The following is a 23,299-nucleotide window of genomic DNA, read 5'->3' as shown; positions in this document are numbered from 1 at the left end:
GGGACGACTGTTGTTTAATCTATATGTAAATCATTTAGAACTAAAGACGTGCGAACTCACTCAATCCGCTGATGATACTGTTATTTCAACACCCATTGCAATCTCATAAACTGTAAAATGTCACTTGAAAATTCAAAAGATGTTACACTAGACTACTTTACTTCACTAGCTCCAAAGCCGAAAACCGATAAGAATGAATTTATTGTGTTTGGTAAAAAAATAAAGAGAACTGTGAGCTCTACATATTCATGGCCAAATAATAAATAAAAGCCGAAGTAAAATATCTGGGGGTATTATCGATAATGATTTGTGTTATCAATTGGAAGTCGAGCGTGTGCTCTCTTAAACGGCGCGCGGTTTTAAATTCTTAAACAGTTTAAGAGAATCTGTAAAACTACTTCCTGTTTATGATCAACTCAAATTATTAGCCATTAGCAATATCGATCCGTTTTTTACCGCTATAGATAATAAGTTAATGGTTACGTTAAAAAACAAATCAGCTGGGTGGTCCAAGCGTGCTATCGAATCTTCAACAGAAATTAAGCTCCGCGAAAAATATCTCTTCGCTTCTTCTTCTTCGACTATAGATTAGCTTGCTACGCATTTATTTAACAATTAATAGGATCTATTCTGTTCCGGTTCTACTTCTTTACACCCCGATTCATTTAACCCCGTATATTTTAACCCTGTATCTTTTAACCCCTCTATCATTTAACCCCGATATCATTTCACCCCTCTATCATTTCATCCCGCCAATTAGGAGTCGACATTAAAGGCATATTTTGTCATAATTAACAAGATAACTTAATCCCATGTTCGGTTGTGATAGTTTCATATCAAGTCCCACGGGCCGCTAAGGCATGTCCATGGCCCGCGAGGCTAATTAAATAGTTTTTATTTTACAAAAGATTAAAATCGGGGTGAAATGATAGAGGGGTTAAATGATGGAGGGGTTAAATAATGGAGGGGTGAAAAAATCGGGGTTAAATGATTGGGGGTTAAATAAATAGGGGTTAAAAATGGGACACCTTCTGTTTCCCCCCCCCCCCCCCGCAGTGTTTTTTATGACACCCAGTTACAAATTATATGTTGTTATATAGCACGTCACTATGTAGGAAAATAGCACGTGCGCCTGGGGGTCATAAAAGATTTATGCTTACTAAGCTGGGGGGGGGGGGGGGGACAGAATAGATCCAATTTATATAAAACCAGCATTTAATAGAGCATATAGAATCGCGCTACCTACCTTGAAATTCATATACATCCTTGAACTGAAAAGGACTGTTGTCATCGCATCAAGAGTATATTACAAATTCAGTTGTTATGGACATATTGAAGTTATTCAACAGTAATATTTGACTGTAATTCAGTATTAGTATCCACTGTCGCACAGTTGTTGTCCCTTGAAGCTATGCAGCAACTATGTTCAGCTTCAGAATTTGATAACTTCTTCACGACGAGGGGTGGTTAATAATCATTAGTTATATAATAGCATGACTGTTTTTATGTATGCTATTGCTGTTTGAAGTGTTAAAAATGTGCTGCACTAATGCAGTGCTTTTGACATTACAAGTTTCTGAAACCTATTTAAAATTTTTTGAAAATAAACTATGAGTTGATCGGGCTGTAGACAACTTGATTTGTGTGAACCTAGTGAGTCACTCCTGCTGATCAAAAATCTAATCAAAATCTTCCAAGGAATTTAAAATCTTCAGACTCTCCTTGAGGTGAGTGCACACAAAATTGGTGGGTCTAATTTCAGTACCAGCCGTCAATTTTCTGAGAAATACTGTCGGTGTTTTGCACTAATGCAGCGCTTTTGACAAGTTTCTGAATTTAATTAAATTTAATATAGTCTGATATAAGTTAATTAAATTTAATGTATACGGGTATCATTTGGAGACCATTTGTGGCTATTAATACACATAGCGATACAAAGTTGACGTACATTGGGTTCCAGCAGCAACAGCGGCTGTGGTTGTGAGAGTAGAGGGAGATTGTGACATAACAGAGGCAGTTGAGAGGGTGTTCAGGGGTATACCCTCCCAGTTACCCCTGCCTCTGGACACCACTGGTTGTTCCACTGGCTCTTCCAGACTCTCACCCTTCGCTTTCCTTCTTATCAGCTCCTCAGTCTCGAGTTCCTTCATCCCAAAGTCTGCAAAACAAGAAGAAATTTCAAATGACAAAGATTTTAGTCTCCATTAAATAGGAAGGACGCCGCAATGTATGAATCAGTTTTTAGAGGTCATATTGTCAAATAAAAGAAAGTTATGCAAAATAAGGAAAAGTCTTCAGAAGATAAAGAAATTATTTCTCCATTAAAGAGGAAAAATTTACAAATTTAAATTTCAGAATTTAGAGGTCGATTGTCATATATAGAAAAAAAAACGCAATAGTGCGCTCAATTTAGAACATTTTGGATGTCTTCCGGTTGTGTTCCCCTACCAGCCTAGTGGGTGAACATTATTTGCACTCCCCAGACGCGAATGCCATATTTTTACATATTGATTTACTATTTAATGGCACGTGCTCTGTAACTGGAGGGGGGGGGGGGGGGGGGTGCATAACCTACTGGGGGAGAGGGTTGGGGTCAACTCGATAAGTCGAGACTCGCCAATAACAAATATCACTATTTAGGGAAAAATTCATTGGGTTAAGATTTCAATGACAGCTGGAACAATTAGAGAACAATTAAAATTAGTTTAAACAAACTATATCTACGCTTTATGAGTTCATAAACATCTTACACCATGACTTGTAGAAATCTTTGCAAAAAATGCTGAATTAAATACATGAGAGTTGTCAATTATAACAACTGAACACCAATAAGTCAAAACGCAGTTCCGAACACAACAACTAAACAATTATTCAGCGACCGTAATCAAACTAGCCACCCGTAATTCTAACCTGATGTCAACAACAGAACAGATCCAGAAAACTTGAGAGTAAATTGACCGTAGTCTAAGTCTGAATAACTCTGTTTCAACCTCTGATTCAGAGCATTATAAAGCCAAATTTGCCATAATCAAAGTATGAGTCAGCAATGATGTAAACATGCATAGATATTTTATTCAGCGTCATCACAATCAAAAATATACCCGGCAGATTGCCGGAAAAAAGCCGCCGTTGATTCCAATAAGCATGACTGGGATTGAAATAACAGAAGATATTGAAAAAAAAAAGATTTTCGTACAAAAACATTTTTTTAAGTCCGATTTATTTTGATGGCATTTCGTAGTTGAACATACTTCTGTTTCTTAGAGAGAGGCTACAGGGGCTACTATCAATAACAATCAGCATTAGAGAGAGGTAACTAATACTTATAGGACCGACGTTCAAATAGCGGGCATCTAAAATTGGGCTTTATGGGTTTATCCCGTTTCTGACTTCAATTTTTTATACTGACTGTTCATTTTGAATTGCTTTGCTGAGCAACTGATGTTCAAAATCACTTTTAGCAGAATGAGAGAAGAGAGATACTAGCCTAGAGAAGTCAAAAAGATTTCACGCAAAATGTTGAAAAGGCGGCAAAATGAGGTAAAGCGAAACATTTTTTTATTCGACGAAGTAAAAAACATAGCAGGACAAGTCCTGACGTAGAATTCAAAGAATTTTCATTGACTAAATAGAAAAACGAGACCTAGAATGGACTAAGAGTGAATTGAGAAAACCATTTTTAAAAAATTCTGATAAAAAAATAAGAAAAAAAAAACAGAAAATCAATGTGAAAATGCCGCATGTGAACAAAAAAACCACTAACGAGAAAAGAAAATTTAATTCACACAAAAACTAGGCCTAGAATGAGCTTTGAATGGATTGGGAAAACCATTTAGAAAAAAATCCGATCCAAAAAATCGAAAAAACAGTAAAAATCAGAGTGAAATTGCCGCATGTGAACAAAAAACCACTACCGAGAAACCGAATTTTTGTTCAAACACCATTTTCTCACTCTACTTTAAAATTAGAGCAAAAAAAATTCACGCCGCAAAACCACTCGCTTTTTCGCTCCATTTCCTGTTTCGGCGTGACCAAAATCACTACTCCAATTTGACTTCAAAAATCATGAAAATGTGTGAACAGATCTTAAAAAAAAAAAAAAAAGACAGCGCCCCAATACAATTCAAATTCTTTGAATTGTAAAAAAATAGGAGCGCTATAATAGCCGGCTGAGAAGATGAGGGCGGCTATTAATCAGTACTGATTCCGTTCTGAAAATGTCTATTCCAGCACTCAGCTCTAAAAATCAGGTGCTGGTGCCAAAACTTGACCAAATTTTCCCCATCCCGCGGGAAAAAAAATGTCCTTTATAAGCGCAAGAACTCAAACTTCTTTTGTTGTGACTGGCTTCCGGCGATTTTACACGTGAAGCGTTAGTTTTTTTTTGAAGAAATCGCCAAACATTTTAGCTTCAAACCACGAGAAATCATTTTTTAAAACGCGTCTCTTATGCGACATAACAAAAAGCGCTTTATAAATGATTTTATTATGGTTTATAAATAACTTATCAGCTTACCCGCTGAACATAGTCTGCCGCGCAGCAGCAACAACAACAATAATAATTTCGAATGGTTTGAATAAAAAATAGGGCGACCTTTTGAAAGTTAGCGCTTAACTTTTAAAACTAACGGAATAAAAATGACATAAAGCAGTAAAGAATACTGAGAAAGTTTATCATCTCAAGATTATAACTTACTGCCCATGTTGACGTCTTCAATGAGGAGTAGGTTGTCATATTGTAGCAATAACTGCTCTGCCAGTTTAGCCAGGTCAGAGCAGAACGATTTGGCTTGTCTGTTCAACAGCTCCTAGAATCATATTACACCTCAGTATTTAAAATTTTACAAAGTACTTTATTACTCAGGTGACAAATAGTTCATATAGAGTCATATAGTTCATAGTTATCTCAAGAAATCGGGAAAATAAATTTCAAAGCAGCAAGCGACAATGCTTCAAAACATAGTTTCCCGGTTTGTTTTATGACATGAAACTTATGTGTGAAATGACACTTTTGTTTTAGCACAAAATTCAACTTTTTACAACGTTCCACCTAATGTAAGGGGAGTGGGATATTAGGAGAAAACTCGATTAAACCAACGAAATTTTTGTAGCCAATAACCAAAAATCCTGAACTAAATGTTGGTGGAAATTAGACGAATAGCAACTGAAACACTTGAAAGAGGTGATTCAAAATGCATTCGATGCTTTAAAGCTGTCCCTAACATTCTTTACATGCAACGAGTTGTTGAAAGTACATGCAAAATGTATAATTGTTTTCAATGTTTTGCATCTTTTTTTTTACTATTCTCAGTGTCGTCACGCCCAATGATTTTGATTTTTCTAAAAACAAAGTAGCATGGAAACAATGATGAATGTTTACAATAGCTTTAATGTGAATAATTGAAAGCCATCACTTGAAAAAATTCACACAAAATTGAGAAGTTGAGGTTAAACTACATCGTCCAAATGCTCAAAATTCGAATGTTTTTTAAACTATTTTTCTACAAAGTCAAATGTTATAGTTACTTCATTACATTATATTTCCAAGCGGATATTTCAGAACCTCTTTTAAGTGTTTTATTTGGTATTCGCCTAATTTTTGCAAAATCTAAGTTCAAAATTTTTGCCTAACAGCTACAGAAAATCCTTTCGCCTAATCGAGCTTTCGCCTAATATCTTACGCCCCTGTAAGTGGTATAAAATTAGAGCCAGCTGGGTCTAGAGTGCAATCCAAAATTAAATTTCCTGGATTCCAACTTTTTAAGAGATCGGACTCACAAATTAAAAGTTTTGTTAGCAGTTGACAATTTTATATCATTTGTCGAATTTTGACAGCATCAGCAACTGCTTTAAAAACCATTTCGGATAATAAAAAGTTCGAGTCTAAATTTTTGTTTGAGTCTAAAATTGAACTCAGATGCGGATGTTACATTTTTCTCCTTGAGAATAGGGGACAAAAATGTAAAATTGGGGTGCAACTCAGATGGGTCTTTTTTATTTGTGGGCGATATGCTGTTGAATTAAAAAAAATAATCTGCGGTCTTCCAACTTGTAATTTTTTTTCGAGAAAAAAGCTATTTAGTTTTATAACTTATTTTGGGCATGCCACTTATAAATTGTCTCAAAAAAGAAGATAAGTGTACATACTCCTCAAGGCAAATAGAGCTCAACTTGTCCGGATTTAATTAATTTTTAACCAAAAAATTATGAAGACTTTTGGTCCGCTTACAGCAGTGAAGCCTGCTTTGAAACGACGCGACAACTACTTCACTTCTAACCCACAAAAAAATCAAAGTTTTTTGTTTTGGACACAGTTCTTTTCTTGGATTCTATTCAATTCTTTAAGGATGTTTGAGTCAAAAAGAAATGCGGTTTTAAACGGTTTCAAAGTAAAAAAATATAAAAACTATTAAGTCAAGACTTATTAGTCTTTTGACAAAAACTTACGATCCTTATGATATTTTGTACTGAAGAAATATGATCACGGTTTTCACTTGATTTATTTGTATGAGTTGCTGAACTTTTGGTACTTCTCTTGAGATCAAAAAACTAATTTTTGGATCAGCAGTTTTTTTTAAAAAAATTCCCCCGCAGTTACCCCAAAGTTAATTGCTTGAGATATCTTTCCGTTTTGCTCATTTGAATAGGTATAAAACAACGAGAAAACTGCTTTTGAATTGGTGTCACGCATTAATTAAATTTATTTACATCTTGTCGCCATTTGGGGGGGGGGGAGAGGAGGGCACGAGAGCCGAAAGAGCGCTACCAGGCTGCACACCAATAATGGTACATCGAACTGACTTATCGACCAAAGAGATTTGTTGACCAGAGAATAAATTTGTCGGCTATATTTCTTATTTTCCTTGTCGACTACACGTCATTTCGACCAACATTCCCATATCCTGAAAAGTAGTTCTCTGACCATTACTTAAAGAACAACAAAATATAAGGGAACTTGGTTCCCCTAAAATAATTTTCTGACGTGACAATTCAAATATATTTTGACCACACATTCACGATCTGTTTTTACATATTACAACACAGCAACGGTACATAGCAACGGTGACGTCTCAACAAATAGACGTACCACAATACAGAATTTTCGACGAATCTGATTGGTTAAGAAATTCGAAGCACTAACATTATGCATTCAATCCACCTAAATTTGACAAAGCCTATTTTTATAATTCTAGATTATACATTTTACCACATTTGGCCATAACTTTCGATGCATGGCCATGCCTCAGCGGCCCGTGGGACAGTTCTCCCGCAAATAATAGATTTTATCTCTTCAGGCTTAACACGATTTCTGAGCACATTTACGTAAACACCCATCTCATATTTTAAAACTTGAAGAATTTGTTGAGCAATCAGCCAATCAGAAAACAGTATAAACATTTTCTCAATTGATTGGCCGGCAGTTAAATTTCAATATTTTGATACGCCTGTCATTTTCACTAGCGCTCTAGCCCAGGTTGAGGTCCAGACCCAAATTTTTGTCTGATCAGACTTTCCGGACCAAAATAATCTCTGATCAGACTTTCCAGACGGAAATTAACCCTGATTAGACTTTCCAGACGCAAGTTACCTGTGATCAGACTTTCCAGACACAGAGGATCTCTGATCAGACTTTTCAGACCGAAGGCGTTCTGATCAAACCATCTTCAGACCATGGTTCAGAATCCAATTCAGACCATTGCCCAGACCTCAATCAGACAAGTGCTTCGAAGAGGTTATGATCAGACCCAGTTGCGCTCAAAGCATTTATGGCCTGACCCAGTTGCACTTGCAGCCATTTATGATCAGACTGATGCGCGCTCGAATCAGACTCAAGTGCGCTCAACATAGTCTGATCAGAGAAAGATTTTACTGATGAACAAATCTCTTAATTTTGCTATAAAATATTCATTTCATAAAAACTGATGTTTGCAGTATTTAATTCATCTAAGGAAAAATCAATTATAAAAGTATTGCTAAAGAAAACGATACCCAACTGTTGAGAACAAATTTTATTTAGTATACCGCTTAGTGCATATTTCTAACTGTATGGATGAGTTTATACAGCTTTCAATAAGAAACATCGTGGCCTCCAATTTATCAAAGTTTCCTCCGAAGGAGATCAGCCTTTGCTATCAGCTGGCCTCCTTTTTTCTGGTCAGAGCTATCGGACTTAAGATGAGTCTCTGATCAGAAGGCTGCTTTATTGTTGCCTCTTGGCAGAGCCATCATCTCGCAGTAAAAAAAAAAACAAAAAAAATGAAAAAAATAAGGGGTTCGAAATGGTCCCTGATCAGACCCAATTGCGTTCGAAAACATTTCTGATCAGACCCAATTGCGTTCGAACCGTTTATGATCAGACTCAAGTGCTCTCAAATGCGCTTCCGATCAGACCCAATTGCGCTCGAACCGTTTATGATCAGACTCAAGTGCGCTCGAATACGCCTATGATCAGACCAAACTGACCTCTGAGCAGACCAACTCCAGAGACCATGGTCCAGACTGTAGTACGCTCGAACTTCCGTCCAGACCAGACCCTGTAATTTCGGTCTGGGAACACGCGGGTTTGACCTCGATTGGGTCTGATCATAAAGCAATCTGGGTCTGCACCTCCACCTCTGGGAGGTAACTATTCACAATTTCAAGCTGGGAATCATAAACAGCGTTGGGGAGGAGAGAACAGACTAGATCAAAGAGCTCGTTATAAGAGCAAAAGCGAAGAAAGTATCACGTTTACGCTCAGTTCTAAAAGAAACGATTCTAGAAGCAGTGCGCAATTCGGCATCAATATTATACGTCAAAGAAATCCAAAATTTTATAAAAGTGCTCAAAATTTTCATAACAGCTGCTATAGTAACTGAAAAAAATGATCATTATCACAAAAAAATGATCCCAACATTTCACAGCTACTATGGCCGAGTGGTTAAGGCGTTGGACTTAAGTTCCAATGGACGATAGTCCTCCTGGGTTCGAACCCCAGTGGTAGCAGTTTCTCTTTGAATGTTAATTTAAGAAACTTTCATTAGATTATTGGTAACTAGGGTCTCCATCGTAATACAGACCCCTACTTTGTGGACCTAGAATCTATAAACATTTAGTACGATGATTGGAGCATAATGAGGGCTTTCTGTGTTTTTATGACGGCGTCTGTGTTTGTCTTGGCTTCACCCCCCCCCCCCCCCCAGCTTAGTGAGTTTAGCCACGTGACACATATAACCCAAAGATTGTTTAAGACTTTGTATTAGATGAACAGGGTAAAGTTAAAAAACGCAATAGACTATGAGATGATATCGATTGATGTCATGAATGGCTACTACTAACATTGACCCCTGAGTTGCATATGTGAATGGTATCCAAGATCTCTTTATGTCTCTCCTGTTCCATCCCGTCTAATTCGCCCAGTTGTTTCACTCTGTTCGGATGACCCATATCTGGGTGAAGTCTCGCCTCCAATTCCTGTAAAATTATCGCAACTGTCTAACAAAACAATATTACAACCTATTCACGTACCAAACTTGATATCATTACAGGGTCATGCAAGATCCTGACATCTTTTGCAAAAATTGAAACACCTTACCAAGATCTCCATAAGGCAAAATTCCAAAGATTCTCCATCTCTTCTCACTTATTTCGAATAACGAATTAAAATATGGCGTGACACTAGTCTAACACTAGTTTTTCTGGAAATGAAAAGCGTGGATTTGACTTTTTCCCGCATTATTACATATCTGAAACGTTCAATATTCAAAACAGTGCATGATTTACATAACATTCCACTTTTGGCAACAGCAAGAAGTGATATAGTACAAAAAACGGATAGAGATTCGAAAAAAAATCAGAAATTCCACATTATACAACCAAATAGTTCCACACTGAGACATTTAAAAAATTAAAAGCATGCATTGTTCTAAAACACAAACTTTAAACTTTTCGTATATAACAGCATGCATTTGAAAAGTATGAATAAGTGATTGAATAAGTGAAGAATCCACGTACAATTTTGAAAACAATGCTTTGTCAAAGTCATATAAACAAATAGATGCTATTGCAACCTCCAAACAGCTAAAACCCGCATCATGTTACATCGATTGAGTTTGCAAGACAAAGAAAAATAAAGGTAGGTGAATATATATTTTTTAAAATGACAATAAAGCGTCTCTGAGCTATTACGTTGAATAGCTGTAGTTTAGACAGATAGAAAGTTTCAGTTAAGAGGAATTTGTTACGGTAACTTACTTTACGGTAAACTTAGCATTAACTGTTATTGTGATTTTATCTTAACTTGCCTTCAATTTTATTTAATGTTAATCATAAGTTCTATCTTAACTGTTATATTATTTTAAATTTAATTTTCACTGATTTTTACCTTAACGGGAGAAGTAATTATTGTTTTTATTACCTAAAAACTAAGGTACTTTCAAGCAAATATCAGGCAGTCCCCAAACATTCAAAATAATTTTATGCAACGTCATTTAGGCAAAGGGAAAAATTACTTCGGTGTTTCATGCAATCGTTTTTTAAGTGACTCTTAGTTTGACTTTTTAAAAATTGTGTATTAATTTTTTCATAGAATGATACGGCAATTCTAACTACCAAGCAAAAAGTTTACTAGCAATAGTAAAAAACGGAGAACAGTGCAGCTGATTTTCGTAGCTAATCATACTCAGAGAAATGTGGAATGAAATCGTATCTTTATGACTCTAAAAGATAACTAGTCAAATTCATTTCCATTGTAATATCCAATAGGGTATCGGAATATGGTGGATGTAATCCAAATACTAATTTTAGCTCAATTATATAAAACATAAGAAACTGATGTCGGGCACATTGCTCTCAAACGACCGAATTCGGTAGTAGCCAGCTGCGGCTTAGGGATGCTGGCATTAAGGCGGTGAGCAGATGGGGGGTCAAGCGCTGGGGGGATCAAGCGAACGGGGGATAGGCTTGAGAGGAGTGGACGAGAGGGGGTGCAAATCGCCAGGTGGAGGAGGGAGGACGGGGTGTTGGGGCTGGGGTTAGTAGGGGGTTGACTGAGGTAGGGGGGATCGAGGAGGGGGATAAAACTTGTAAGAAAAACCTCCCTTCACACCATAAAATTGTCTCCTCAAAAGTTTCTGTGAATCGCGTAGTGGGAAACTAGTAAGGCGTAAGGTTATAAGAGTGTTGCTCAACTACGTAATGCCCTCCGGCGTTTACCTGTTATCCCGTTTCTGAGGAAAAGTTAAAAGGGACGAAAAATCGTATTAAAAGAGACCATAAGACTAATATAATTGATATAAACCTCGTTTGAGAGCAATTAATAATCATACTTAGTAAAAAAACAGCGCCTCATCAGATGTGACAAAAACTAACAACTGACGATACTGTGGGAAAATAGCAAGTAACCACGGGCAGACTGCAAAAGTTGGGAGGAACAATGTGAACGTTTCAAAATGAAGTGAAATCACGTATCTAATTGGCAGGGGATATATCCCGCTTAATAAAAGTATGAAAAAAGCAGCATTTGTAACAGTTGAATTGAAATTGCCTTAGCACTTTTGCTGATTAAACAAAGCACTCACCAAAGAGAGCAACTAACCGATCGCTTCTTGGCCAGTTGTTCGCTTTTCTGCAGTAACTCCGGAATAGGTCTGGTGTCCCTGAGAGTTGATATCCTCTCCTGGAAAAACTGCCTCATCACCAACTCCGGAACCACAGACACTTTTGATTCCAACTGGCGAATCTGAAGTCTAAACTCCTGCAAATAAATAACCCGCGCATAACTTTCAGAGTAAATCAGTACTGAGTCAGAATGCTTTTCAGTAAATTATCATTGTAGGTTACGACTCTGATTAACACTGAAAACTTGTGGCATGAATTCAGAACAACGAAGAGATTCGAGAAGAATGCCAGAATTTCGAAGAGGCATCTGTAGGAATGACTTAACTCTTTTAAAGGATGCAAGTGCGAATGTAGTTTGTTTTAACTTCAGCGTTGTACATAAGAAATCTGGCTCTGCTGAATGTATAATCTGACGCTGCAGACTTTCGGAGATTTTAAAACAATTTTAAGGCAAAAACGAGACAAAAATGAAGAAAATTGAAACCTCGAAATTAGTATGACGACTTCAGAAATGACCAAAGTTCAATTTGATTTTGACTTGAGACAACTTCCATCTTTTATACATTTTGAGCAAGCCTTAACCCAGTTTTCGTCCAAACCTGAGCTATTCCCCCCCCCCCCCCCAACTTCATTTAATCTTTTTTGCCGAGACGACTGATTTACTGACAATTATAACCGTAAATTACCAAACTAAAATTGCTTAAAGCTTAAACTCTTCGGGCCGTAGTAAAGAAAATAAGTTAGTAAGTTAGCAGCAACGACTAATGCTATCTGATTAGTGTCATGGTATAATGGCCGTTATAAGAAATCCGGCAAACGTTTATTCGCCAAAATTCATGGAACCAATATTGGCCACTGAGAAATAATGAAAAAAGGGGAAAACTCAGCTAAGAAACTTTTTATTCAAGAAACTTTTTAAAATGAGGCACAAAATGTTGAAATGAATAAATTTATGACCTGCAGCGTGTTGTTGTAGAAGTCTTCGGCTTGTGAGTGATAGTTCTGCAGTTTGTTACCAATGACCTCTGCGCAAGAGTCGAAAGTGTCTTGGATAGCTTGGGGTCTGGTGATGGCTCTAAGACCTTTGTTCCGATAGTAGGACTAAAGCCAAAGCAAAACTTGACCACATTGAAATTATATATAATCCCAAGCATTACTAGAGGGGGGGCATTCCAGAACAAACGTCGAATGAAAAGTCTAAACAGTCCAGTGTAAATGTACGGAAGCTAAAAACTAGGTTTGAGAGCAAGGAATCACCATAGAGAGATACTAACATCGGATACGACAAGCATGCCTTCCAGTGTGTACTGGAGAATTCTCTGAATGTTGGCAAGGAAGTGTGTGCCATCGGGAGTCCTGTCCCCGAACACCAGGTACTTCTTGTCAAATCTGATTCCTTTGCTACCACGACGAGTGCTATAAACAAAACAAACAAGAGCATTAACAAAGTTTACAAAACAGAGCATAAACACAACGAAATCTATGATAAACTAACAGAAACGGTTGATAATAATGAAACATCGCCATTAAAAAAAAGAAATAAGATAACTGATTGGACACATACACCGCAAACATTTGTCTCTTTGGCGCGTATCGCACCTTTCACGGGCTTATAGAGTTCAATTGAATACAATTGAATACTTTGGAAAAACTTCTCAGTTTTTGTGATTCCTCTGACCTCATAAAAGAAAGAGGAATCTATATGTTATGCTGGCTTTTTTGTTCAAACCATTTTGACCCAACGCGCAAGCAATTAAAAATTATCACTTCAGAATTCCTACAAATTTCGAAAAATTGGTTCAATCTCGCGGTGATATCAAAATTTTGGAACTCATTCTTCCATTATCTTCGTGTTATGATAATAAAGGCTGTTTGATAAGAGAGTCTTAATCGTCATTGAAACATTCGAGCTTTTACAAATTTTTGCGTAAATTTGACGAAATCTATGAAATGTAATTAATGAAAAGCAGAGCTGAACAGTCCACACACTAAGCATATACATGAAAATGTACAGCAGCAATTAATCGAATTAGCATGAAATGCTTTGCTGTGAAATTTACATTAATTTGTTGCCAAATAGAGATCAAAATAAAATAATTTAAGACTGGGAAATAGGATGCCAGAGCTAAAATGGGTTTTTACAACAGTGAGTTTGTAGCTTTACTTCAGTTTGTAGCTTAGCTCATCCAATTCAGGAAAGATATAAACGTTGGAATACACCAACAGCTAACTAAGAAAGGAAAAGCAGTGACAAACTCAACATCAAGGCAGTGAAAAAACGCAATTATTCTTGATGTCATCTCTCCACGCAATGGCTTTGCATTTATTGTGTTTTTGCAGTTGTACCCCACTCAAAGGTCACGTGCCATGCTCCGGGTCTATATTAATAAAAATATCACATTAAAAAGGTTACCTAAATCTTTTTCATTGCATTAAATGATTTGTCATCTTTTGTAGCAACCATTAAAATTATCGGATTTACAATCGCGGAGAAACAATTCTGGCCGCCATAACCTACTTTCAGTGAAAACATTTCACAAACTATATTAAACTGTTCTTTTCATTTAAACATTTCATTTCATTGAAAACCGTTCAATTCGACTAATTTTCTCACTTTGAGAACACAACGCTAACAGATGAAAAGACTACTGCTGGAGGCCCAGCTATGACTCCAACTGTCAAGTAAACAAAATTAAAATTGCCTAAATGTCACCAACGACAACGCGGCTTTTAACTTGATGTTGACTTTATTTTTAGGTTTATAAATGTAATCGCAGATCTTTTCAAAAAATTTCGAATGCTTCATTTTGTAGCTTGATTTTCTGTAGAAGCAGCTTGTTTTATACGCAATGCAAGATAAATAAATTTTCTAAACTAAACGTCAGGTTTTCAAATCTTAACTTTAAGCGACTTTTTTGTCAAAATGTTAACCGGTTGGAGGTAGCGCGGGCATCAATATATTCCTTCTGTTTACTGGGAGCGCTGAAAAATTTTTTGAGAGACAATAGGAGAATAATTACTAACAATTTTATGTCTGATTTAGCATGACTTCTTGTACATGTTTAAGACACCTTTTCGGATCACGAATTTTGTCACTTTAATTTGATAATAATATTAATTGTGGTTCCTGCGTAATCGCAGCTGAACAGCATCAGCCCACAGCGGCCTGTTCTCAGCTGTCCTTTTTCTTATTATTACCTACCTTTCAGACTGATCTTTTTATGAGCAGCATTGCTCTTTTTTGGTGACTATAGCCACTTTTTATGCGTCTGATACTTTCACGTGGTACCATTATTGCAGCCAACATTGGTCAGGCTATTTTCAACCAGAAGCTATGGTTAAGTACGAGCTCATCCTTACATAGACAGCTTCACGGAGGCAGGGGATTGAACTCTCAATCATTGGCGTGTGAACCACACACCTTTCCTCTCGGTCATCACGCCACCATTTGATGATTTGCTATATCTAATTACTGATGTGTAAAAAAATGAAAGGTAATAATATTTATAACTGATTAGATAAACCACCTAACGGAAGTTTAGCACGGCAGAAAATAATTCAAACTAGTTACTTGTTTCTAAAGCGAACAGAATGTAATAATATCAAACCTGACATAGGTGGTGCTAAAGTAACAGTCAAAAGGCCATTCAAACACACGAAAAATCTATTCACATAAAATCAGGGAATTCATAGAACGCTCCTAGGATCTTTCTGTTTTGACACCCGCCCCCGCCCTCTTAAGATGCCGCATCTAAACAACCCTACGTCGAAACAGAAATGATCTCAATTTTCAACATGCCACAAAATTCAGGAAAATAGAAACATCAAAACTATGATCAAATGGGGAAAAAGAAGTCTAATTGTTCAGTTTACATTCTGCAATCTTTTACGCTCATACACAAACTTGCCTACCCTTTTGAGGGATTGGTTCGTCCACGTCTGAAAAACAAAACTAGTTGAAGTTGCTATCTTAAATTCAAATTAATTTTAAAAAAAACTTCATTTTTGTATCCGTAAATAGAACAATACGACCAAAACCATCCACTTGTCCAAGCTGTCGATTAAAAAATTGTCCATTAATTCAATAGTTCCATAATGCTTCCCAAAAATGGGTTTTTTGATGCTCGTTTTTGTTTTTCACAAGTGGTCTATAGGCGTAGCTCAAACTCTTGATAGATCGATATGACAAAATGGTAGTAGTCAGATATACACTTGATGATGACGTATAAAGATGATGACGTCATTCTAAACATCTGAGCTATGATGTGATTTTCAGAACATTGTTTTCTATAAACTTTATAAAACTTTCGAGATGCGCCACTCAACTAATCATTTTGCTCAAGCTACTATGGCCGAGTGGTTAAGGCGTTGGACTTAAGTTCCAATGGACGATAGTCCTCCTGGGTTCGAACCCCAGTGGTAGCACTTATTTAACCAAAAAGGATGAATAGTATCTTGCATCAATTTTGGATCTATTCTGGCACCCAGTGATATTTACGATGCCATATAAGATCTTTTCATTTTTCACGAAGGACGATAAAGTTTCTATGAGAAAAGAGACAGTATAATAGGCCTAGCCAAAAGTTTGAATAATTGACTAGCATGAAAGCATGTTGAAAATGACGAAAACTTCCAGAAAAAAATCATGCATGATAATCAAATAAGTAGCGCTAAATATGCCCGCATTCGATTGTTTTCTGTTATCGGACCTCTTATCGAGGATTATATGGTTGGAAAGATCTCGGAAAAGATCCAAATTTATGGATTTGAATGATAAAAATAGTTAAAAAACAGCTATTAAGTTTTACATTCCAAGCCATCTTTCAACACATTCAAAGCATTTTATTTGCGATCCCCCAACTGAAACTTATATACGCAAGTGCGGGAGGGGGATTCAGTTGAGCAAATATTTACCCCATAAGAGTCTGCCCTCCGGATGACACCCTCTGTTTAGACGCAGTAGCGGCAGAATGTTCGCTCATGTTGGTGCTCCGTCTACTAAAAGTGGCACGTGACTTGTCTTCTGCCCCGCCGCCTCCACCTGTTCCACCTTCCCCCGGTCGACCAGTTCCACCTCCACCAGGATTCTGCAGGTCATTCTGAGATGCTTCTTGGTGTAGGGACAATTTGGTTTTTTGAGCGCTGAAGAAATATCAAAAGAGAAAATTTCGAGGAAAGACAAATAATTAAAGTTCATGCGATAGAACAGAACTTAATTTTCCTAATTGGTGGTTAAATTAATGTTTCATTAATAGACTTGATTCGTATAAAAAAATCATAGGACTCAATACTTTTTAGTTGCTATGATTTATGAGTAACAGCCTTAGTTTTATATGCGTCCTCTATTGACATTGAAAATACTAAGCGTGAACTTAAGTGCATTAATGATGATGTAAAAAGTCATTTAGAGAGTGAAGTTAGTCATTTATGATTTTAAAATTTACCAATCAATTTAAAAAACAGCAGGACAAGTCCTGACGTACAATTAAAAGAGTTTTCATTGACTAAACAAAAAACTAGACCTAGAACGGACTATGAGTGAATTGGGAAAACCATTTAGAAAAAATCCGATCCAAAAAATGAAAAAAAAACAGTAAAAATCAAAGTGAAATTGCCGCATGTGAACAAAAAACAACTAGCGAGAGAGCGAATTTTTGTTCAAACAGCGTTTTCTCACTCTATTTAATAATTAGAGCATAAAAATTTCACGCCGCAAAACCACTCGCTTTTTCGCTCCATTTCCTAATTCGGCGTGACCAAAATCACTACTCCAATTTGACTTCAAAAGTCATTAAAATGTGTGAACAGATCTTAAAAAACATAGCCGGAAGAATTCCCGATACGACTCGAAGGATAAAATTGCCGATACTTATGACTAAACAACTAGACCAACTATTGTGAACACTGAACCTCCACAAAAGCCATAAAAAATTTAAGGAAGAATAGAAACGGCATTCAAAAACAAATTGAACAAAAAAAAGCTAGAAAAACTTAATGACTTTTTTTTTACTTTTTTTTAAATAGTACAAGGAAATATAAAGCCGTAAAAAATTTCTTCGCAATTATAGCAAAGAAAAACTCGCAGAACACTGGGCAAGTCATAATAGGCTAAGAAACTTGTCTGATAATTAAAAAAAGAAAAGCTGCCAAAAAAAATAAGAAAAAAAGGTTTAAAATTTCACAATTTTTCTGTCAATTATTCTAAAAAAAAGATTTATACCAAGAAAACTTTAGTCAATTGGTAACTGAATATTCCTTAAGTAACAAGTTTCTATTCAAATCCTATTTAAAGCATTAAAACAAAAAAAACAGGCAAAAAATCATTAAATTTCGTCTAAAAATCAGCAAAACCGATTAAAAACCAAATTAGCATTAACTCCATTAGCATTAAACTCAAATTAACTACTTGAAACATTCAATTCATATCAAGACAAGCCTAAAACTAATACAGTATAATAATCAAACCTCATAACCATCCAAAGTTTCAAAAAAAACAAGTTTTAAAAGGCACACGTGAACAAAATTTCGCTCGCTTAGAGAAAATTTTTTCGCACATCAATTTCTCGCTCTCTCAAAAACAGCGGTACAAAAACCACTCTCTTTTCGCTCCGCTCTTCACTTTTGTTCAGCACCATAATCAACACTAAATTTTTTCACGCGTTTCATTTCCCGCATCAAAAATCACTCCAATAAAATTGATTAAAAAAAGGACTTCTCCAATACTCCTCTTCGAGTCGTAAAAAAGACAGCGCCCCAATACAATTCAAACTCTTTGAATTGTAATCAAATTCTTTGATTTTTTTTTAAAAAAACACTGCTAAATAGAATAACGCCACGCACATAAAAGCAATTGAAGAGCGGTATGAGAACATGAACAGAAACTGCTGTTTGAGATTTGCGGCGTGACAAAATCTGACTAGTGAGAGGCATATATACAAAAAATTTCGTAATGCTTGAAGTTTCGGATCTTTGGTTTTATATACCCCTTCCCGCACTACTATATAGCCCTCAGCATGATATATTTACGGCAATGAAAAAATAACTCAAAGTTCATAAAAGTTACAAAATTTAGGCGGTTTTTTCAAAACAGAACGTTCTTCACGAAAAATAAGATCATTCCGACCAATAAAGTCTTTAACAATGCAAAAGATATAAACATATTTATCCAATGAACAGATAGTTACTGGAAGATGTTTTTGATGAGACGCATCGCCGATTCCTCTTGACTTCTCCTAGCTCCGCTGTCGAAGAACCCCACCTTTCCAGGCTGTGAACAAACACCTTTTCAAATCATCTCCACATAAGTAAACAATAATAGATAGTTGGTACACAACATTTGCAGATATACACGGCGCTGTTATACATAGAGCTAAATACCACACCAGGAAAAATCAAACAAGATTAGGTTAGTTTACAACAAAAAATTGTGTTCTTAATTATATATTTGGATCAGTTTCTGAACCATTAATGGCTAACGGCACCCCCTCCCCCCACATTATCGCACGATTAATTTTTTCTGCATAATAAAAAATCATTGAAGTTGCCGAATGCATTTAAGGGAAGGGATACAAACAACGGAGAAGACAAATTTGAATGATAGATCTCACAAACTTTTTATCAGATAGTTGATATTTAAGTTAAAATATCTAATCAGTCTTTACACACAAAAGAAAGTCCAGAATAGTCAATATGCAAGTGCAACACACTATAGACACAACAGAAACCGGAACTGTTTCATTTTCCCAGGTAAAATTTGACCAAATAAAATTGATATTTTGGCACTAAAAAGGGTATATTAAAACTGTAATAGCAAGTTCCACCCCGTAATAGGCTACACAAACCATTAATAGTACAGGAACACTTATTAGTTTGTCCTCACAGTCTAATGGGAAAAAATAAAAAAATTATTAACGGGGAAAGGAAACAGTTCCAAAAACATTACTACGTACAGTGACAGCATTGAGCACAGTGGCCACAGAGGCTATTTGAAGTCGGGACTTGTCCCGTTTCAAACTCATCTCAGCATCCTATACCACACACAGTCTTTGAAGTTAGTCTCATACGACGCGCTTTTGATCAAAAATACTTCTTTTTTACTCAAAACATCCCAGGTTGAGGTGCCAGACGGAACTTAGACTTGTCCAGACCGTCCCAGATGGAACATGCTTCTTTTCAAGCCGTCCTAGATAAAAATACCTGTGTCCAGACTGTCGTGTGATCAAAAATTTTTGTGCGTTCAAAAATGAGTATGTCCAAACTTTCGTTCGTTCATGTCCAAACTTATCTCCATACTTATAAAAATAGGTAGCACATATAAAGAGAATAAAACGTGGTCGATGAACATTTAGGTTGAGATGGGTTCCATACATCAATGAAAGGCAAAATGCTAGATGCAACTGTTTCGGCGTTCGAGGTACTGCCACTTTTGGACTCATGTGAGTTGTGGTCTTCTGTGCAGAAAACTTTCACTTGAGTGAGCCTTTTAGGAGTGCTGAATCAATATTTTGGGAAATGTTTTTCAATTCAGAACATTTTTGCGCGCTCAAGGGTCACTATGCTCAGACTTTCGTGTGTTCAAAAAAACCTCTGCCCCGACTCTTAAGCGTTCAAATTTGCCTATGTCCAGACTTTCGGCCGTCCATTCGTGTTTCCAGGCCGTGTAATTTTGAACGTACGACGCCCTCCTCTCCTTGTCCTTTCCTTTGGTCTGATCTTATCGACTTTTGGTCTGGAGCCTCACCCTGGGATACTTTAAACAAAAATGCGACCATGGACTAAGAGGAGTTCGGAAGATACAGGAATGTTCGTCAGTGCATAACATCAAATGCAAAACCTGATACGTGCAATAGAAATAAGTTCTCAAACGATTCCAACAATTTTTTAAAAAGAGAACATAAAAATATTGAAACTGTACGCACTTGAATGCCCGAAACAATCAAGAACGCAAACATTTGTTGAATTATCGTTTTCTTGAAAATATCTGGGTAAAAACTACACTGAAAAAGTACACAAAACAAATATTATAAGTTTTTTTGTGATTAAAAATTGAGTGCATTATATGAAAACAAATCAAACAAAAATTGTAATTGAAAAATAAAGACCGAAACAACTTCCTCAGAGAAAACTCAATAATTGGACTACTTAATTCCCACCGAAATTTCTTGGCTCTACTTTCTGTGTGGCCAAAACTAAATCTATTACTTTAAAACAAATACAAATTGCTCAAATGCTCTTATTTGAATCTGTATCCAATGAATAGTTACAAAAAATGTTATTGCAAAATTTGTAGCCAATTTGTATCATTTACAAAAATCATCGCAACATATATAGAGATTCATATTTAACAAAAAAATGCGCAATCAAATCAATTTTTGAGAACTAACTCTTTGAAAATGAGGACCATCTGCTGAAAAAACAGGCTGAAAATTTAATGTCACACTCTGATAACATCATAATTTCCATATTTCTTCAAAACAAAATAGAACAAATCTTTAAATTATTATGAAACTTTAGATTATTACACTGATTAAAAGAATCCAAATAAAAATTATTTTTAGAGAACTGAAAATTTTAAAAACTACATTGAAGTTCAGTTGTTAAGCAAGGAAACCAAAACAAATGGAGATTTACGAACGTGAGAACAATAGGGGAGAAGCTCACAATTTCAAAGAGGAAAAGAGCAGAAAATATTATTGCTTAAACGATAGCAGTTCTGAGAATATATATATTGCTCTACAAAAAATAGTCAGCAAAATTTTAGCAAAAGGGCAGTTAAAAATGAGCAATCCAACGGAAAAATATTCAGCAAAGCGCAAAAAACCGGGAAAACAAGCGAAGAACTTCAAAGCGCATTTGTAATAAATAACATGTTGGCTTTAAAAAATTAAAAGGCTTTAAAAGACATAAATAGAGCAAAAACTGATATGGAAGACATTTATTAATTAAAAAGGGTCAAAAATGCTCCCAGAGGCACAATAGATTTTGTGAACAAATGTATAAACATCCAGAAGAATTTGGTCTAAAAAGTCAAAAGAAGAAACAAAAAAATTCCTTCGAAAAAGCCGCACGTGAACACAACATTTTTCTCCCTGGGCGAAAATTTTTTTCCGCACGAAATTCATTTACCCTCTCTTGCAGAACAAAGTATAATCAAAAACTACGTTCTCTTTCCCATTGTCCTCTTTGATTTTTACTTTTGTCAGCGAAATATTCTAACGCTTCTTTTCAAGTGCGGCATTAAACTTGTCTTCACAAAAGGCATTGACTTGTTTTCACCTGCGGAATTCACTCGTTTGCATTCTGTTTCACTGACACGTAACCATTTAAAAAAACTGATTACCATAACTCCTCTTCAAGTCATAAAAAGACAGCATCCAAATACAACTCAAATTCTTTGAATCACAAGAGTACCACATTATAGCTAAGCCGAGCTTACAGCTTCGCATCTATAATAATACGTCGTTAAAATTTTTGAGGTCTTTCCCATTAAAGCCCCCACCCCAGCTTAGTGTTCATATAGCCTATAGACCCAGATAACCTAATTATTCCATATTGGGGGGGGGCTATAATTTCGTGGGGGGCTATAATGGGAAAGACCCCATTTTTGAATCAAATTACATCTAAACTTGACTTCCAGTGATAAGATATTGACATTGATTTTTCGTTTCGCCTATAGATTTCTTCAGTGCAACCAAAATATACGCGGTACACTTGATACCTAGAATGCTTGCTTGCCTGTTTTACAGAACAAAAAACTTCAAGAAAATTTGACCTTTTTGAAACTGAAATCTCTCATTAAATGTTTCATTCCAACAGTTTTCGGATTTATATCCCATGAAAAACAGTTGCAAAGAGGGCAGTGTATAGAAAATGCAGTTCATAATGTACTCCAGTGCGCACATAAAACTAAACACTCCTACTTTTAGGTATCGACTGGTTTTTAGCCCTGTAGACCGCTGTCCATTGCCCTGCCTCTCGTGCATTGTACGATGTAATCCGGAAATCGCGGTCTGGTTATCGTATCGGCCCGCCAGGGGCAACACAAAACAAATCTATTTTAAAACTTTTTGACTTGAATGACATAATTTTAAAAAAAAATGGTTTACTTGACCACCAATTGTCTTTCCAAGAAGCAATTAAACTACCAATCAGTACCGTTCAAGTATATAATCGGTTCGATTAAAATTATCATGTGACTTACCGGTCCCGGATTGCCCCCTCCTCCCCCTTGGTTAGCTCCAGCTGCAGCCTGGGAAGTGACTGGTACCTTGAGACAGTTGAGGTACTCTGCCCTTGCGTTGAAAGTATCGAACACTGTCACCAACCACTCCTGTTAATATCAAATTCGGTTCCATTTCAATAAACAGGAAACGTCAACATCCAGGTTAAGTGACTCTGCTTGAAGTCGCAGAGAAAATCTGGACACCGAGAATCTGTATCGGTTCAAAATACAAACCACTATTTCGAAGTGGTTTCCGCAGAGTCACGTAATCTTGCTTTAAACGAGAACTTTGCAAGTTGTAAAATGCCGACAGTTTTAAAATCTGGCCTCGTATATACGAAAAAGAGGAATTGCAGAGGTGTGGCATTTTAAAACGTGCACGTGCAAGTTCCAAATAGTTTTCTAAAGATAGCCATTCAGCATGCAAAAACTCAATATCCAATCATGAGGACGTTTTTGTTTAATATCAAAATGAAATCG

General features: G+C 36.3%; 1 protein-coding gene and 2 non-coding genes across 7 annotated transcripts in view; 2 read left to right on the top strand and 1 right to left on the bottom strand.

The window, feature by feature from the left end:
* The window catches only part of LOC142344364 (coiled-coil domain-containing protein 180-like), a 97,685-nt gene that overhangs the window by 3,680 nt on the left and 70,706 nt on the right, over window positions 1–23,299 (bottom strand). For 2 of the 5 annotated variants that reach the window (XM_075395951.1, XM_075395956.1), the window contains 11 exons: window positions 22,799–22,927; window positions 19,548–19,625; window positions 18,783–18,865; window positions 16,513–16,740; window positions 15,511–15,537; window positions 12,873–13,014; window positions 12,556–12,699; window positions 11,576–11,734; window positions 9,319–9,453; window positions 4,697–4,808; window positions 1,949–2,158 (listed from right to left, as the gene is read on the bottom strand). In XM_075395951.1, coding sequence (XP_075252066.1) covers window positions 1,949–2,158; window positions 4,697–4,808; window positions 9,319–9,453; window positions 11,576–11,734; window positions 12,556–12,699; window positions 12,873–13,014; window positions 15,511–15,537; window positions 16,513–16,740; window positions 18,783–18,865; window positions 19,548–19,625; window positions 22,799–22,927 — 1,447 coding nt within the window. Of the gene's footprint in view, window positions 1–1,948; window positions 2,159–4,696; window positions 4,809–9,318; window positions 9,454–11,575; window positions 11,735–12,555; window positions 12,700–12,872; window positions 13,015–15,206; window positions 15,222–15,510; window positions 15,538–16,512; window positions 16,741–18,782; window positions 18,866–19,547; window positions 19,626–22,798; window positions 22,928–23,299 lie in introns of all 5 variants that reach the window. The other 3 variants (XM_075395953.1, XM_075395954.1, XM_075395955.1) reach the window with 3 other exon arrangements.
* Window positions 8,903–8,985, top strand: Trnal-uaa (transfer RNA leucine (anticodon UAA)). The gene has a single exon. It is a non-coding gene; the product is annotated as a tRNA-Leu (tRNA).
* Trnal-uaa (transfer RNA leucine (anticodon UAA)) lies at window positions 15,941–16,023 on the top strand. The gene has a single exon. It is a non-coding gene; the product is annotated as a tRNA-Leu (tRNA).

Source organism: Convolutriloba macropyga, chromosome 8 (assembly GCF_964194025.1).
Source record: "Convolutriloba macropyga chromosome 8, txConMacr16.3, whole genome shotgun sequence".
NCBI classification, from domain to species: domain Eukaryota; kingdom Metazoa; phylum Xenacoelomorpha; order Acoela; family Convolutidae; genus Convolutriloba; species Convolutriloba macropyga.
Note: the sequence above shows the minus strand (reverse complement) of the source record. Positions and strands in the feature narration are given on the sequence as shown.